The sequence below is a fragment of the Ambystoma mexicanum genome, chromosome 8 (assembly GCF_040938575.1).
Source record: "Ambystoma mexicanum isolate Mex_15411 chromosome 8, UKY_AmexF1_1, whole genome shotgun sequence".
Classification (NCBI taxonomy): Eukaryota; Metazoa; Chordata; class Amphibia; order Caudata; family Ambystomatidae; genus Ambystoma; species Ambystoma mexicanum.
The window spans coordinates 741,690,935-741,710,179 of record NC_090929.1 but is presented as its reverse complement, the minus strand read 5'-3'; the positions used below and the strand labels follow the sequence as shown (position 1 = coordinate 741,710,179).

At 46.1% G+C, this 19,245-nt stretch overlaps 1 protein-coding gene across 1 annotated transcript in view; it reads left to right on the top strand.

The window, feature by feature from the left end:
* The window catches only part of LOC138472415 (uncharacterized), a 238,338-nt gene that overhangs the window by 28,537 nt on the left and 190,556 nt on the right, over nt 1-19,245 (top strand). The window contains exon 2 of the mRNA XM_069610561.1: nt 11,009-11,154. Within this exon, the coding sequence (XP_069466662.1) occupies nt 11,009-11,154 (146 nt within the window). The remainder of the gene's footprint in view (nt 1-11,008; nt 11,155-19,245) is intronic.

Below are 19,245 nucleotides of genomic sequence, written 5' to 3'. Positions count from 1 at the left end.
TGCCATAAAGGGTGTATGTAGGGTGGGTGGGGCTAGAGAGAAAGGCGTAGCATGCGTTGTGGGGTTACAGATAAAGGGGTAGAGTTGAGTAGAGAAAGAGGGGGTGGGATGGATGGGGATAGAAAGTGAATATAATCACTTATGAGCTTGTGATTATTTTTATTTTTTATTTTTTTAATGTATAAAGCGTAACACAGCCCTGGGGCATTGCAGCACTGTTACAGTGAGTCATTACATACAGTTATACAGAAGTTACGATATGCAGGCAGAGTCGGTATAGGTGACGTACATTCCAAGGTGCCTGGCATGGAGATCGATGCAGACCTGGTCTAGTTGAACAGCCAGGTTTTTAAGGCTTTGCGTAATGCCCAATAGGATGGTTCGTTTCTCAAGGTGGGTGGTAGGGAGTTCCACTGTTTGGCATCAATGAAGGGAAAGCTTGCACCTCCCGCTTTAGCCCCGCCTAACTTTTGGTTTTATGAGACGATGGGCATAGTGGGTTCTTGTAGGTATGGAAGAACAGGCTCTTGTGATCATTTGGCAAGATACGGGGTAGCCCTGTTGGAGAGGCATTTCTGAATAGAATGCGCTCTTTGATGGGCAGCCAATGGCCAGGTCTCCTGGCTGCAGATATGTGTTCTCTTTTGGGTGCGTTAAGGGCCGGTTGTAGCACATTATTTTGAATGACTTGAAGCTTCTGTATGTTTTTAGCGGAAGTATCGGTGAAGAGGACGTTGCAATAATCCAACCTCGGGCCTATGATTGCCCTGTCGATGGTGAGGCAGCAGTCAGTGGAAAGCAAGTGTTTGCCCACGTTCAGTAATTTGGTCACGTAGGCTTCCACAGATGCTATGGAGCTGGCCTGGCGAGACAGTGAGAGAGTGGAATCAAGGTAAACCCCAAGGGTCTAGACTGAGGAGGAGACGGGTATTTGGATGTTATCTCTATCGAAGGCTGCGTATTGGTCATTGAATTTTTCAATACCATGGGGGGGGGCAACCACCAGGATTTCAGTCTTATCCCCGTTTAGACAGAGACGGTTAGCCACCATCCAAGGTTGGATAGTGGAGTAAACCGCGTCAAGGGTCTTAGAGTCTTCTGCGTAATTACCAGAGAGGGGGAGAAGGACTTGGGTATCATCGGCATAGTTGGTGTAGGCTATGCTGATGCAGTACGAAATGTCAAAGAGCTGTCTGGTGAATATGTTATAAAGTGTGGGGGAGATACAGGACTCTTGCAGAACTCTGCAGCGTATGGATGTGGGGCCATGGTAGCCTGTTCCGAAAACACTCTCATGACTCTTCCTTCGAGGAATGAGGCGATCCATTTTGTTGCTTCCTGTGAGAAGTGAGCTGCAGTGGTGAGGTGGTGGCAGAGGATTTTATGATCCACTAAGTCGAAAGCATCTGACAGGTCCAGAAGGTGGAGCAGGGCTGGTTTACCACTGTCCCTGATCTCATCCATCTGCTTTTTCAAATCCACCAACGCAGACTCTGTGCCATGGCCATGGCGGAATCCAGATTGGTGTAGTCCTAGTATATGGTGGGTGTCTAGGAAGTGTTGAACCTGCAAGTATGCGGCACTAGCTAACATTTTCGATAAAAATGGGACTGTCATTGGGCGTTTGTAGTTATTTGGCACCATGGGGTCCAGTGAGGGTTTTTGAGGAGGGAACGTACCAATGGTTCCATTAGGCTGGATGGTACCACTTCTGAAGTGAAGGAGGTATTTATGAAATTGGTGATGAATGGTACTCGTACTTCTGAGCATTCCTTGATGATAGAGGCTGGGAAAATCTCCCCTTTGCACTTGGAGGGTTTAAGGTCTTTCATGATTGAGAATACTTCTAGTTCCGTGATCTCTTTTAAATGGAACCAAGGGACCTCAGGGGTCTGTGAGTTTACCGCAGGGGCTGAGGCTGTAGCGAGGTGTGGTGTGATCAGGCCACTTTGATGGTTGGTGATTTTATTGTTTAGAATGTCAATTTTGCTATACATAACATTTTGGATGTTGGTGCACCAAGCTTCGTCTTTAGTGAGGGGACTGAAGAGCGTGAAACCTGACCTTGGCATTGTAGCAGCGTTTGTTTCCTTCTGCTGTCTTCAGCGCAGCATCCTGGGTGAGATGATATGATTGCTCCAGTTGACACTTGAGCTGTTTAACATAGCTGGCTTAGTTCTTGCTGCTTGCTCTATCTGTGGACACTCCAAACACAGGTCTACAGGCAGCTGGGTGTCCTTTTCCAGACATCAACAAATATGGTGTAAACCCAGTGGCATCATTCTTTGATATGAAATGATGTGGCATTTATAACGTGCCTGTACATAAGTGTTTCTAGGCGCGACAAGACAAGGAAGGGAAAACAAAGGGAGGACAAAATAACAATCTTATTAGGCCTTGTGTCATTCAGATCATGCAAGTGCGGGGAAGAGGGAAGGGGAGACGTGCCAGGGGGCAGGGGTAAGTACAGTTAACTCACAAGTGCAGCTAGCGGGTGGCTCATAAGTGGAGATACAGACACTTAAGTGATGGGAGCCCAGAGGCAGTACAAGGGCAACTGGACATGCAGCAGCCTGGGTCCGAATTCAGGGGGTGACCAGGTGGCCAGTGCACAGAGCAGTTAGGTGCATCAACAGGGGAGAGGAAGAGAGAAAGCGGACGCAAAAAGGAAGGTCGTGAATTTCAACCAGAACCGGATGTGGTTCTGCTCAAGTTTGAGAGAGGCAGGGAGGCTGTTCCAGAGGGAGGCCCCAGCCAAGGAGATAGATCTGCCCCCAACTCTCTGCTTGGACAAACATCTGACTCTCAGAGAGTTGGAGGAGGATGAGCAGAGCGCTCAAGAAGGGAGATGTTTTGGAAGATAAAGTTGGAGGTAGAGGGGTCCCAGGCCCCAGAAAGCCTTGTGGACGATGCAAAGGGTCTTGAACTTGATCCTTGCAGCCAAGGGGAGCCAGTGAAGAGACTTCAGAGCTGGAGAGATACGATCCCTGGGCTTGAGGCCAAGGACAAGTCTTGCAGTCCTGTTCTGGATAAGTTGTAAAGGTCAAAGAGTAGAGGCAGGAAGATTTAGAAAGAGGCTGTTGGAATAGACCAGCCTACAGAGGACCAGAGCTCTGGAGACATTGAGTTTCTGGGAGAAAGTGAGAAGAGAAAGAATACCTCTGAGGAGGTGAAGCTGATAGTTTGACTTCTTAGAGATGTCATAAATGTAGAAAATGACAACAAAGTTCTTAGCCTCACAGGAAGGAGCAGGAAGAGGGCCCAGATTGTGCGGCCAGAGAGAGAGAGGATAGGAGGGAGTAGGTGTCCCAATGAGGAGGATCTCAGTCTTACTGGCATTAAGGCAGAGATCATTGGCGGCACACCATTCCTGTATTGCGGCCAGACAGTCTGGTATGAGAGAAGAGGCAGAGGTGGCTGAGGAAAGCCTGAACGAGAGCTGAGTGTCCTCCGCATAACATTAAAAATTGGAGCAGAAAGTAGCGATGCGGTGGGCAAGCAGTGCCAGGTAGTGGTTGAAGAGCCAGTGAGAGGGGTTAGACCTTTGGGGAACACCACAAGTAGAGAGAGAGAGATAGAAGAGAGAAAAGACCCCAGTTGTATATTTTTAGGCATGGGACAGGGTGGCCACATGCATACTCCATCAGTTTTTCTCCCCTGGCCTCAGGGTACCCAGAATGGCCAAGAGGGTCAGATTAAACCTTTCCACTTGGGCATGCCCCTAAGCATGATATGGAGTTGTACGGGTCTTTTTGATGCCAACCAGCTCCAGCATCTGCTTTATGAGTGTTGATTCAAAGTCTGATCACTGGTTGGAATGAATCCAGGCAGGCTAGCAGTAGTGCACGAAGTATGTTTCCCACAAAATGTGGACAATGGTCGTGGCACGCTGATCTTTAGTGGGGGACGTCTACGTGTACCAAGTGAAGTGGTCTGTCACCACCAGGATGTTCTGTACTCATCGCTTGTCCATCTCCAGCTTGAGGAAGTTGATGCCGATGAGGTCCATGGGCATGGGACTCTGCAGATGATGAAGATAAGGTGCAGGATGAGCTGCAGTCTTCCCGGTGACACATCTGGTGCAGTGCCGGCAATAATACTCCACCTCTGATGCTAGTCCGGGCCAGCAAAACCTTGAGCAGAGCAACTCAAAGGTCATGTCGCTGCCAAGATGTCTGTGCTGGTCATGAAGGGCTTACAATACAGTTCAGTGAGATCCAGTCAGACACGGTAGCTCAGATACCTCTAGATTGGTGATTTTGCTGTAGAAGGCGGGTACCACCTCAGCTGAGGATCCCAAGCTATCCACGCTCTTGGCTCTGTCTGGCTCCTGCTGACTTGTAGACTAGCTGATAGCTCTGATGCCTGCTGAAGACAACTCCTTTCATGGAGTGGATCCATCTGTGTCATCCGGCTGAGCATGAGGCCTCCGAGAGATGGCATTGGCATTGATGTTAGTGCACCCATCTCTGTACTGTAGATTGAAGTTGTATGAGGAGAGTGGAGGGAGCCAACAGCATCTGGTAGCATCCAGCTACACCAACCTCATCACATACGTAAGGGGGTTGTTGTCCATCCTCACTGTGAAGGTGGTGCTGTAGAGGTAATCCTAGAACTTCTCTATAACGGCCCACTTCAATGCCAAAAATTCCAACTTGTGGACTGGGTAATTCTTCTCTGCAGAATGCCAGCCTCGGCTGGTGAAAGCAACCGGTCTCGTCTCACTGTTGGTCTCCTGGTAGAGAACAGCTCCCAATCCCTCCAGACTCATGTCTACATGCAGGATGTAAGGAAACTGAGAATCTGCGTAGGCTAGGACTGGTGCTCTGGTGAGGGTCTGCATGAGCTCCTTGAAGGCCTGCTGGCATCGGCCAGTCCAACGCTCACCAAAGGGCTCCCATGGATGATATAGATGGTCTGCAGAGATGGTGAAGTTCTTTTGGCTCCTCTGGGGGTATCAGGTAATAATATTGCCACATATATGGTCGCCGTAAATAATATCGCCGGGAAAATGTCGTGGCGATGTTATTTGGGTGACCATATATATGGCGACAGGGGCAAAAAAACTAATTAAAAAAAAATAAAAAAATACAAATTTGGGGGTTGCGGGGGTATCCCCCGCATGTTCCATGCAATAATATCGCCACAAAAAAACGATAATTTTTCGGCGATATTTTTGCATGGCGATATTTTTGTGGCGACATTATTACATGGAACCCCTCTGGGTAGGTGGGTACACTTTGGCGAGGTCCACAAATGGTCGGGCATTGTTGACTTATCCTGCGATGAACCTTCTGTAGTAATTACAGAATCCAAAGAAACTCTGTAACTCCTTGAGAGTTTGAGGTCTTGGCCAGGTGAGGAGGACACCCATCTTTGCCAGATCCATGGCGATGCCATCCATGTAGAACATTTGTCCGATGTACATGACACTTGTCCGGTAAAACTGGCACTTGTCCACACTAATCTTTAGCCCTTGCTTTTGCAGGCGATCCAGCACCTTCATGAGCCTCCTGTTGTGTTCTCCTAGGTTCCTCCCAAACACAATGATGTTATCAGGCACACCAGTACCTCTAGGATGTTCATGTTGCCGACCGTCTTTTCCATAAGGCACTGAAAGGTTGTGGTGCACCTGAGATCACCAGAGGCATCCAGATGAACTTGTTAAATCTCAACGGACAGATGAAAGCTGTCTTCTCACAATCCACCAGATGCATCAGGGTCTGGTAGTAGCCACTCTGCAAGTCCAGGACCAAAAACCACCTACTCCTAGACAGGCAGTCCAGTGCCTCAGCCGCACGGGCGTGGTGTACTGGTCCGGAATAGTGCGGGTGTTGAGTCGACGGTAGTCGATGCACATATGGACATCCCCATTTTTCTTCTGGGAGATGACAATGGGAGAATCGTAGGGGCTCCTGGTCTCCTGGGTAATACCTGCCTGCAGAAGATCATCCAGATGGCGAGGTACATTCTCCAAGTCTCCTGGCGCCAGGCATCACAACCTCTCCCTGAAGGGAATGTCATCAGACACCTAGATCCGATGTTCAACTCTACGGGCCTTGCCAATGTCCCTGGGGTTTGTTGAGAATGCCTCGGCACGCAGGGCGAGCTGCTGCCTCAGGGGGTCCTTGTCCTTCTCCAAGATCGGGGGGGCTCCAAAGTCCAAGGTCGTCGGATCCAACATGCCCTTGTGACGACACTCGCTGGGGCTACAGATGTGCTCAGTATCAGATATTCGGAGAGACGCTCACCCTGTTGGAGGCGGATGGCATAGTACTTCACCATTAGCTCTGCACCGGACTCGGTGGCTTCAAACACTCCATCCAGCGTGTACATGATGTCCTTCCCTGTGGGGTCTGTGTGTGTGTGTATAGCACGAATGCCTGGATGACTCTCAATGCAGCACTGAGCAGACTCTCAATGACACATCTCTTCTCCTGGTCTGTAGCTCCCCAGTCGTGTATGACGCTCACCCTGTTGGAGGGGGATGGAATAGTACTTCACCATTAGCTCTGCACCGGACTCGGTGGCTTCAAACACTCCATCCAGCGTGTACATGATGTCCTTCGCTGTGGGGTCTGTGTGTGTGTGTATAGCACAAATGCCTGGACGACTCTCAATGCAGCACTGAGCAGACTCTCAATGACACATCTCTTCTCCTGGTCTGTAGCTCCCCAGTCGTGTATCATCTGGTTGGCTGGTCTGCCCAAAGTTGGTATTCCTCTTCATCCCCCAGGATTGGTTTTGGTGCCTCTATCCTCTAGTGTATCACTGGCACATGCTCTAGCCCCTGATAAGATAGGGGTTCTTACAGGCGCAGCCATGATGACATCTACACTGGGCACTGCAGGGTCACGGGGCGCTGCGCTAGGCAAGGCTTGATTTCGCCTAAGCATAGGTGGTGTGACTGGTGCACTAGCCTGCAATCCTGACCATGTGCTCAATGCCCAGAGAGTATAGGACACTATTGGGTCTTCCGCATGAATGTTAAGGGGCACTGTCTCAGGATCAACTTCCTTGGGCCCATAGCAGATCAGGATACTGGTTCCTGCTAGGCCAGGAGCTTTATCCAACCATTTAACCTGGCCAGTGATGGACTCTAGGCACTCCATCAACACGAGCACCTGGTGTAGAGGAGTGTTTGAACGGACATCACCTTTGATAAAGCAATGGTCAGGCTTAATCCCCTCAGCCTCAGCCCAGCTAACTACCTGAAGCCGATCCATGAGGATGGTAGATGTCTGTCAGATAAGGTGGCAAATCCAGTAAAATCAAAACACAGTGAATTTAATACTATACACAAATCCCTATCCAAAACCTGCACAAAATGCACTGATGGCAAAAAACAGAAACCTACGCTAGCAAACTATACACTACCTCAGGAAGGAAAAAAGTATGTATACGGTAATTAGGTAGGACAAGGAGGGTATAGGCACACCAAAGGTGATTTCAGAAGTGGCTCCAAAAAATGTAGCAGGGTGATTTTCTATCGCACCTTAATTGGAGAGAGGTTTAGGTGGGCACACAATAGACAGCGTAACCCTTCACTCAAATAACTTGACCCGTCTCTTTCCTGTCTCCAAACAACACTCTCCTGGGTTCGAGATCCCTCCAGTGTACCTCACTATGAAGTTGTTGGGGGTAGACAGTTGTAGGAAGTTAGGGCAGAATTCCCAAATACTCCTATGGAGAGAATACAAGATGAGAGTAAGTGGAGCACAAAAGGAAAGGCGGATAAAATGAATACTGGTGTATATGTTTTTTTATTGGTAAAAGCTTACTTATAATGTTCCAGTAAACCAGCAGTGTTTCGTGGGTTTTTCTAAAAAAAAAAAGGGCCAACACAAGTCACTATATACAATTTAAGTTACTCCTAAGCAGCTGCATTACTAAAAAGTAAAACATGAAATGTAAAAGAGAGTCCTTCAAATATACAAGTCTATACAATACACTACATTAAAAATTATTTATAAAATACCTTACTTGCAGGGCAACTTGGTTAGGGCTGTCTCAAGGCCTCTGGCTGCTGCTCTCTTGATCTTCTTTCTTCCTGCGCTCTTCTGGATGGCTTTCGTGGCAGCAGCAGCAATGGCAGAAAGTGGTGTGTGGGCATCCCTAAAATCTTTATAGGGCTGGCAGTAGATGGAGGCAGGCAGCAGGGCCAGAGCAACAGTGCGTGGGGGTCCCAAAAGGCTTTACATGGGCTGGACTGTGTATGTCAGATGCTGCCCAGCACTCAGAGGCAACGTAGAGAGCCCCACACAGCTCACTTCAGCTGGGCCACGTCTGATAGCTTGTGTGGCCCAAGGAGTCCAGGTGGATCCCCTGGAAGGGGGTGGCCCCTTTCTTGTATTCAGCCACAGGAGGGCAAACACATTGGGTGCTCCCCAGCTATGGTGAGTGACAGTAATTAGAGGTTCCCGGGCCTCAGTGATTCTTTGACACCTGGGAGGTGGCTGTGCTCATAGGCGCTCACCTGCTAGTCAGGGAAGCACCAGCATGAAGGCCCGGGTTACAGCGGTGACAGGCACCGAGCAGAGCACTGTAACCCTCTGGAAGGGTTGAACAACTGTCAACCGGTACTCCGATCACACTGGTGACCGTTTTATTTTTTTAGAGTAATGGGACCCTCGTATGCCCCCATGAAAGGGTGCCTTACTCTAACCTTTTCTTTTTTCCAGGTGCGCGGCTCTTGCGCCGAGGGATCCGATTTTCTTTTTTGTTGCATCCAACAGTTACTTTATCCACAAAATCCTGCCCCAGCAGGAATTTCCTCCAAAAATAATTTAACCCGCTAAAGCAGAATGGTCCTCTGCACTTGCAATGCCCCCTTCTGAATTGCCACTGCAACAATTTCCCTCATTACACATGTTTGCTGTGTTGGTTTGGGACATTTGCTTCCACAGTGGCACAATTTCTTGCCTGCCATTTAGCATGCCCTTGGAGCCAAGCCACATGGTTTGTTTTAGCTAGCTGTGCTTGGGTTTCCCCATCACTGGGGAGGGCATTACGTGAGTCTCCTCACTACGGGCACCTTTCTGGCCTGGTCTAACTTCATCAACTGCCAGTAGTAGAAGCACTCTCACGCCAGGGCCTGAAATCATGCTGTTGATGGGTCAGTTTTAGGCTCCACCTCATTCATACAAACCAAAAACTGAATTAATGAGAAGCTTAAAAATCCCTGTTTAATGCCAACAAAAACATATTTTCGTTAGTTATGTAGCTGATTTTCGTCTCTTTGGGTGAACTTCTCAAAAAAACCTACACCATAACAATGTGTAGTTGTTAGCACCTATGAGACAATCTCATGCAGAGGTGCAAAGGATACGTTCTACATTGAATTTAGCCTGTCCAAACACATCCCACAGATCGGAGCCCGTGCTGATTTAAGAGCTATAATGGAGCTTACACTATTATGGGGTAGGGCAGAGGGGCGTCTGCAGCCTACGCTGCATCTTTGTCAAGTGAGGGAAGCTTGCACTGTCCGAGACAGTGCATCTTCCTACACATAGGAACAGCATATGACAGGCTCTAATGTACAAGCTTTCCCCTCCTGGACAGCAAATGCCCACCGCTACCCCTGCAAAGCAACCAAGGCTACCTCTGCTCGGTCTTGACAGTGACCCCCTGGCTCCTCTCACCATGCGCACCCTCTGGGCGCCCTTGTCTCTTCCCTTTTCTAATCTCTAAGAATGGAGGCACAAGTTCCACCTCTTCCACCAAACCTTGCCTCCCAGCAGTCAATAAGGAGCTGTTAGATTTGGATGGACAAAAAGAGTTTTGAGGAGACTCGTCCAATCCTTATGCTCTCAGAAGCCTCCTATTCACTTCAGGGAGGGTAGCAGGAGGGCAAGCTTAAGGTCAACAGAAGGTACCCATTGTTCCAGTCACCCTGCTGGCTTCTCATCCTGGACATGTCTGCTGCAACCTCCGAGCCTGGGGTCAAGAATGGGCGCCATGCATGGTAGGTGCTGCCTCAGATGACCCCCAAAATGATGTCCATGCCATTAAACTGGGTAACAACAACACCTAATATTACAGCACAGAATACGGCATAAGTGGTACATTAAATGTGTTCCTCTTCATCTTGTTCTACTTCTTCTTATTATCATTATTATTATCATTATTATTATTAATAGTATTATTATTATTATTATTATGTGCTTCGGGACTCGTCCACACGTGTAACAAATTGAGCTCTGGTTAAATAGGACATTGCCGAGCTAACTTGGCAAATTACAGGGTTGCAAGCATTCAAAGTCTTCGGGACCACACATTTGTTCGGTCTGCCACATTCGACTTGTATGGATTCAGATGTGGTTTCAAACTTTGTATCTATATCGCATTCACAAACAAGTCAAATCTTGTTCTAGCCACTGGAGCACCAGATATCTGAGGCACGCGGTAGACGCCACTATATACGTCAACATCTGTATCACACGTGCTCGCTCCCAGGAACAATGTCTGGCCGCTAGGCTTGGTACTGGATTAACAGAGGGTCTCCCAGTAGAAATACCATGACATACAGCAGGCATCATCCAACTATAATCAAACGAAGGCTGTCACCAGCCAGTGGAGCACTCATAGCAAGTTGTGCAAGGAGAATTTGGGGGACCATAATCCCAGGAAAAGGATGTCTCAATGGAAGTCATATCGATATTCTTGTTCCTAATGAGGTGTTTGAAGCGGAGTCATCAAGGAAAAGTTGGGTAAAAAAACAAGGTCAGGCTCAATGAAAAATATTCCAGGACTTGCCCCAGAATTGCAGGCTGGAACTTGCATTCAGTTATTTTAAATAATGCGAGGACTAGAGCATGACATGTAAGAATGAATTGCCTAAAGGGAGAATAGCAAAGTCAATAAATACATGAATGGATCACCAAGAGCTGACTAAAATCACAAATGTGCACAGTCGTGCACACACACAGACAAGCACACCATCGGATATTCACATGTCAAGGATGGCAAAAACGCTTTTGATAAATAAACATTGTTTTCACACTTGCAGCTCCTGAAAGTCCTTCAAGACTGGAAATCTGAAAAGCTTCAAACAACAAAATCAACAGAAGTGGATGATCCCCGTCAGACATTTACCTCCCAGGAAATCCGGGACCTGAGATTTGTCTTCAAAATGGCTGACATGGATGGTGCGGGGTAAGTTCCCACGCATGGTAACTATGTATTGATTAAGTAGTGTGTTCCTTTCTGGAACAAGGGCAGGTGACATCTGTCTTCATAGCTCTGGTTTTCAGGATAATGCAGTCATCTTGCATACACACTATGCTCATTGGGCTACAGTGTGTTAAATGAATGTATGCAGATCTTCTTTGGGATTTGCTATGAAATGTCACATTTGTATACAACCTAAATGCAATTTGTATGCCTACAAAGCTGCCGTTTATCCAGTAATGTGATGGACTATAGTCAGAGAATCAAAAATTAGTGGCTCTGTTACTAAGTTGTTAACCAACTTTGTGTATGGTTTGAGAAAGTTATAGCAGTGTGATCATGTGATTTTAGGTAGTTTCTGACAGGTTTCATAATGTGTATATGTTTCTCACATAGCCTTAGAGGGGAACATTATAAGGATGGATTCTTATTCTACAAATCGATGTTCTCCTGTATTTTTGAAGTTTTTTTGCACTTGTCCATCCCTGCAAAAAAGTGACTTCCAGCTCCAATCCTTCACCTTCACAAAAACATGTGCAGCACAACACTGTAAAAATAGGGGTAGTGTTCGGTAGCTGAGGAATAACAGGTTCTGTGATATAAGTGTTATAAGAGTATGTTTTGTAGCTCAATACCTTTGGCAATTTAGTTTCATCAGGCAGAGCTCTGAATAACTTCCGCATGAAGAACGAGGAGACTTGAAATGACTGCAGAGAAAGGGGGAGTATGTGCAGTAAATAAAGATTGGGATCATTTGACTCTGAACGAAGATTAAAGGCATGGTCTAGTAAAATTTTTTATTGTCCCAACGGGTCGGCCATGTTTTTTTAAGCCTAAGTGGCTCGATTTTAGAAAACTTTCCTATGGACCTTACCCGAGTTTTCGTCCATTAAACGCACGCGAAAACAAGCACCAGGGAGCCGCCATTTTCTGATAATCCTATCTTTTCCCTGATCGCCCTGGCTGACCTGCTTTTGCGGCACTAAATCAATTCCCCCGCCCCTGAGCCTGACATTATCAAAACATTCCTATTCCCCGCCTCTCCCCGTGACGTTACTGTGCTGCGTAGGCAAACGCGCCCAGTCGTCTTCTGCGCGACTCCACACAGAACCCGGAAACCAACACAGATCAACTCACAACACCGCGCGCCACAATTCGGAATATGAAACTGTACTTTACAATGAAACAGCAACACGGTACATTTGGTAAAGTACATTTATTTGACATTAAATGTTTAGAGAATATTCAGCAATTGCCATATGAACTCCGTAAGCCATTTATTTTCTTTTATCTGTATCCGCAATAACTGTTCCGTTTCATCTTGAGTCACGCGGTGTTCCTTTATGGTACACAGGGTGTTCATTTTCGTAAAAAGAATCACTTTGGAAGTGCGGTGAACCGCAAGGCTGTTCCATCAACTAGGCATTAGTCCAGCCTAAAGGTTGTTATGTTGCTTCTAGCCACTAGTACAGCGTAAGGGCATGTGGGCCCTTGGCGATCGTCCCATAATATGGTGATCGTGCTCCAGTTGTTGACACAAAGCTGCAGGTGTCTGCTGAAGAATCCATCCGCCGGTGTCTCAAACAGATGGCAGTGGTAGTAAGGGATCAAATACCTGTTTTGAAAACAAAAAAATGATAATTAGTCTCGCTAGCCGAACTTCATTAATATTACTCATTTTATTTATTACGGCCGATCAGAAACTATTTGCTTGCAAGGGTAGTTCAATGGAGTATGTTCGTCTCTAAAATCAATGCGAAAAGTAACGAGATAAATCAAGGCCAACACACAATGATAAACGACAGTCTACATGCGTGAGGAATGATATGATATATGATATGGCATTTGTAACGCCCCTATACTCAAGTGTTACTAGGCGTGACGAGGCAGGTGGGGAACAAGGGCAGACAGACAACGATCCTACTAGGCCAGGTGTCTTTCTGATCGCGCATGGGGATGGGCTGTACAAGGTTAGTTGAATACAAATTAAATAATAGGGCCAGCTGGTGGGAAGTGCAAGGTAAATGCCGGGAGAAGGGGCTGAAGGATACAGAGACAGTCCCGTAGTGCAGGGAAAAGTGGCTGGGCCATGGAGCGAGATCGGTGAGACCAGTGGACCTGCATGCCCATGTACCCACTACGAACAGTTTTACTTGCTTTTCCTAGCTCTTCATTCATTCATTTATTCATGCATCCATTCATTAAATCTTCATTCCGGTATAAAAGCGTGTAAAGATTTACTTACATTATATTTGAAATTTCCATTGTGTCTCTTCGTAATGCAGTCTGTAAAACGGACCGTGCTCTTAACAATGATTTTTCGTATACTGACCTAAAACTGAAACTCGGTCTAGTTTCTGAATTTTCTGCCTTATCGTCTCTTACGTTATTGCGCACTCCCTTCAAATGTAGTTCTTTCGGCATGGTCCCTGTCTCAAGGTCAAAAAACAATAAACCCTTATACTTCCAGTGCGACTTGTGGGCCTCATCTGGGTGCTGTCCTTCGCATTCTTTATTTGCAACATCACGTAGTATAGGCATCTATGAGAACTTGAAGTTTAGAATCCGTCTATGTAGTGCACCTCAATGTGCAAATGCGAACTGGCTTCTCTCCCAAATGCCACGGCCCGCTTGGCTGGCGCGTTCTAAGTGCCCCAATTTTGTCCCCGTTGTGTGCGAGCTTTGCAGCCCAAATTGAGACATTTAATTTTTGGCGGAAGGTCAGGGAAAGTATAAAGTACCACAGGAGTTAAGTTAAAAGTGAGATTTATTGTTTGTTTGTTTGTTTTATTATTTGCAATACGCAAGCCTCCCCTCCGTTAACAGTGCGCAGCATTTACATTTACATGAGATGAGACATGAGAAAAATATATACATACACATATGTGAGGTGAATAGAGAGAATTGAAAGATGACACCCAGCTTGTTCGCCACCCATGATGGTGAAGTTAGGGGTTAGGTTTACAGGTACACTGTACAATAACATTTATTTACAAAAAGACAATTGTATTGCAATTATTTAAACCGGGATTTGTACTTCACAATCAGCTGTGCATCGGGTGGGCATGGCACAGTCGCAATGTTCGGTGGCAATGGATCACTGCTCTGCACAGAAACGTCCAAAATTCCATATCTGTGCTTCTCTAACACAGCAACAATAAGGCCTTTCACAAAGTCGAACTGCATTTCATCATAGACTGGTTTGATCACCCATTGCTTACTTCGTTTTGAAAACACCTTAGTGTAGCGAGGCATCCTTACTTTACCCCTAGTCCTAGATTGTTCACGTCCGACATTGCTGTTATTGGCCAAGACCGCTAGTAGAGTGCGATGTTTCATGCCCCGAAAGCTAAAATGCAAGCGCTTTGGCCTGTACTTTAGGCACATATTGTGGAACACCTCCAAATCTCCTGTGTGACAGAATTCTGTCAGTCCTCTCAAATCTCTTGATAGATTTTTGTCGAAAACAATCTTCTCAATGGCTTTGTGTGTCGGTGAAGATGGAATCAACCACTTCTTCTTCCGTGCCTCCTCTGGGGACAAAGGGCCATGTTCACATTGGTGGAAATGTTCATTTGCTGTCCAGTTGGTACAGTGGTGCATCAGTGACCGCCATTTTTCAAGTAGTATTTCCAGTGACCCCTCACAAATTTTTGAGCTCCACGAAAGATGGTTGGTGATAGAATGTGACCACTGCAAAATACTTTCAAAACCTTTTTTTTTTCCTGCAGCCGAGATTTTCTTATTGATTGATTTAGCAAGATGCCATACGCCAAATTGATGTTTAATATGTGGGAACTGCTCTCTCATTGTCTTGGCAATTGAAACGTGTCTATCCGTGGCTATGAGATCGATGTGCATCCCCCTCGATTGTAGATATTCCACTTATTTTATAAATCCTAGTTTCTCCATGGCCACTGACGATGTACATTGTGTTACCTGCACGACCACTGAACTCACAATTTTCTTACTATCCATGTCCTGAAAGTGGTAGATGCAGTACTTGGCAGAAAATCCAGGGCTATCGCACTGTCCATCGCCGGCTAGCCTGAATCGTTTGCCTTCCAATGTACTTGCTAGAGACAATTGTTCAATTTTCCAAGCATCACTAATGGCCGGAAACAGATAATCACGTTGGTATGTGTAGTATAGCGCTTTAGAAATGAAATGGAGTCCCACAAACTGAAAGAAAGCCTCTAACTTTCTAAAACTGGAGCCACTAAAAAGTGATGCAGCTGCACACAGTAGATTGCCTGCTGGCATTTTCCCCAGCATTGGTTGTGCAGACCATGAGAACCTATGATTTAATCTACAGGCGGCATTTATTTTGACATTACTGCCTTTTATTTGACGAGTCACATTAATCAATGGCTTCCCACATACATTCCCTCTAATGGAACGCACACATTTCAGCATACTTATAATTTCCATCAAACAACTGTCGAATACAATGTATTTTCTCTCTTTCATTAGACTGTCATCCTGCGTCAACGTTGTTTCGGCCTTTGACGTTGTGGAGATTTCAACACATTGGAAAGTAATATCGCTGATATCAAGTTCTGATGCGTCTATGGATGCTGCGGCTGGTTCATTCACTGTCATTTCAACATCTATTACTTCAACATTGATGGGAGAACACAACAATGTCGACAGGTTTTTTGGTGGCAAATTTTTGGCGGGTGTAGATTGTGTAAATTGATCTGCAACTACTTCAGAGCTATCTTCAATACATTCAATAACATCTTCTTGTGGTGGTGCGGTCGCACTGAAGATATGGTCCAATGCAACTTTGCTGTAGTCTCCAAACACAATTAATTAATGTTCTGGCCATTGGACATGAGCATCTCGAGCCTGAACACGCCTCGCCTCAATTAATAGTTCCTCCATAGTGTACACGGTCTGGCAAGCCACATCTCTCATTCGCTTCACTGTCTGTGTGTGTATAGTTTTGACACCCACGGGTAACTGGAGGAGATATTGGAAAAGGGATGTTCAGTTTAAACACAAGATGGAGTGTAGTAGAATTGACTGGAAAAAAACATAAAATAGTCCCCAGCACAAACATTTTTTTAAAGTTATGAACTGTTTGTAACTAACCTTTTTTTGTTTTTTTTTCTTTGCAACTTTTTTGACTCGACCTTCAACATCTGCAGGCTGTAGCTCCGATTCGTTTCTGCATGTCCTCCCTTCCTCTTGCGCTGCAAGGACTATATTTTCTGTATCCGCATAGACAGCACGGAATGAGGCTCCATTGTCTCCCTGAAACATAGTACTTTCATTACTATGTATCAAAATATTGTTAGCATTAAACACACGTGAGGACGAACACACAGGTACATCTCAATAGCCAAATACGATTTAAACATTGTGTGCAACAATCAAAGGACAAGTATTCGACCAGTGATGATCTATTTCGATGGAACTGTCAGTATCCGTACCTCTGGCTCTCCATGAATGGTTGTATTGGAGAGGAGGCATCCGCATCTCCCTGAAGCACAGTACTTGCATTAGTATGCTTTTCAATATTGGAAACACAACACACACTTGGGATCGACGGCACAGGTACATATAAAGAGATAACCGCAAATGATGCATTGTCCAAAAGAATCAAGGAAAATCCAAATATGATCACATTTCATCGACTTATTTCAACAATTCCTTTACATCTGCATCATCTAAATGAGATGTTGTGATTGTGGTGGAAGCTCCGTCGTCTCCCTGAAACACAGCACTTGGATTAGTATGGTTTTCAATATTGGAAACATAACACACACTTGGGGTCGAACGCACAGGTACATATAAAGAGATAACCGCGAAAGATGCATTGTCCAAAAGAATCAAGGAAAATCCAAATATGATCACATTTCATCGACTTATTTCAACGATTCCTTTACATCTGTATCATCTAAATGAGATGTTGTGATTGTGGTGGAAGCTCCGTCGTCTCCTTGAAACACAGCACTTGCGTTAATAGGGAAGAAAGTATAGCAAATGGAATCACGTTATATGATCACGCATGATGGAGCTGTCATTATCCATACCTCGTGCTGCTGAAGAATATCTATGGATGTTGCAAATGTAGTGCGCACTTCTGAAAGCTGTTGTGCCGATTCGTATACTTGAATGTCAGGCTCTGCATCAAGTGCAGGGGTTGACGCTCCATCAACTGCCTGAAACTTGCATTAGTGAGGATTACAATTGTGAAAACATAACATACACCTGGGGTCGACAGCACAGGTACATATCAACGGCTAACCACAAATGAAACATTGTGTAGAACAATCAAACGACAAGAATTCCAGCTCTGATGATGACGCTCGATGGAGCTGACAGTATCCATACCTCCTGCTGGTGAGGAACATCTAGAAAGACAGTACTTGCATTAGTATGGATAACACTAATTATAACTGAAAACAAACACCAGTGGACGATAACTAAGGTGTATATTAATTGGAAAGCAGTAACCAAACATTCGGTAAAATAATTACACGATAGAATAAAACTATTACTTGACATGCATAAAACAAGTATGTAGCGGATTAGCCTAGTAAGATTACCTGATACGCGCTAGAAGTGGTTCAGCAAGCAGAGCAGTATGTTGCGGGAGAATAGGTGGATGGCCACAGGTAGCGCACTGATGGGTATGCTCGAAGCGGTCACAGAAGTTCACGGATAGCTCGACGATGAGCAGATTAGCATAGATCTCAGTGGTTCCCAGGTAGCACGTTCAAGAGTTGACTTGCAAAGCACAAAGATGTTCTCATGAGACATATCGAGTGGTTTTTAAAGTATTAGAAACTGGGGTGTATTTGTGAATGAATGACGTATGTATGTCGTGGTATTAGGGGGGCGGCCTGCCTCAGGGGAGGCCTGCCTGCCTGGAGACACGGGGTCTGAGGAGGCCATGTGACCGATGGCCCCATGGCGTGGGACACTTTTTGAAGTGTACATGCAGTTTGGCACCTTGGCCTTTCGCGCCCCGGACAGCCCCCCATGCCAGCGCTCATCCACCGGCGCGAACCGCCTTTGATAGAGGGGGTGGGATGGATGGCCCTGGGGCGTGCAGATAAGGTACAGGAAGTCTGCTGAATGGAGACACACTTATGTGGATTGCAGGGGGCGGCCTGCCTCAGGGGAGGCTTGCCTGGAGACACGGGGTCTGAGGAGGCCATGTGACCGATGGTCCCTTGGCGTGGGACACCTTTTGAAGTGTACATGTAGTTTGGCACCTTGGCCGTTTGCGCCCGTCACAGCCCCCCATGCCAGCGCGCATCCACCGACGCGAACCGCCTTTGATAGAGGGGGGTGGGATGGATGGCCCTGGGGCGTGCAGATAAGGCACAGGAAGACTGCTGAATGGAGACACACTTATGTGGATTGCAGGGGGGCGGCCTGCCTCAGGGGAGGCCTGCCTGGAGACACGGGGTCTGAGGAGGCCATGTGACCAATGGCCCCTTGGAGTGGGACACCTTTTGAAGTGTACATGTAGTTTGGCACCTTGGCCGTTTGCGCCCGTCACAGCCCCCCATGCCAGCGCGCATCCACCGGCGCGAACCGCCTTTATATCAATATACAGTATATCGCCTTTATATCAATGATAGTATATCGTTGCTTATCCATAACAAATGCCACATACCGGAGATTCTTGTGAGCACAGACCCACACTTCAACCGGTGTATTATAGTGGCCAAGACCCTAAGACCTGTATAATCCAATGGTAATTGTTAGTATAGATATATGTGTGACTTTTATAGAGACATAACCTACTGAAAGACTTTGAACAAGTGTTATTTAGTGCATGCATTATCGAGAATATGTTATGTTAGCTTAGATAGTGACCACCCTGCTTCACAGCAACCAGACCTTCACCCATTCGGAGCACAGATGTCTGACGTCCATCCTTGAATGGAGACACACTTGATTCATTTAAAAAATCGAGACAAACGTTGTTAAAATATATGTGGTGTTTTATTTTGTATCTTATTTTCATGAAACAAAAATACAAGACTTTAAAGATTATACAGGTCAGGTTGCAGCACAGCGAGAGAAAATCCCCTGTAAAGACCGCTGTCACTC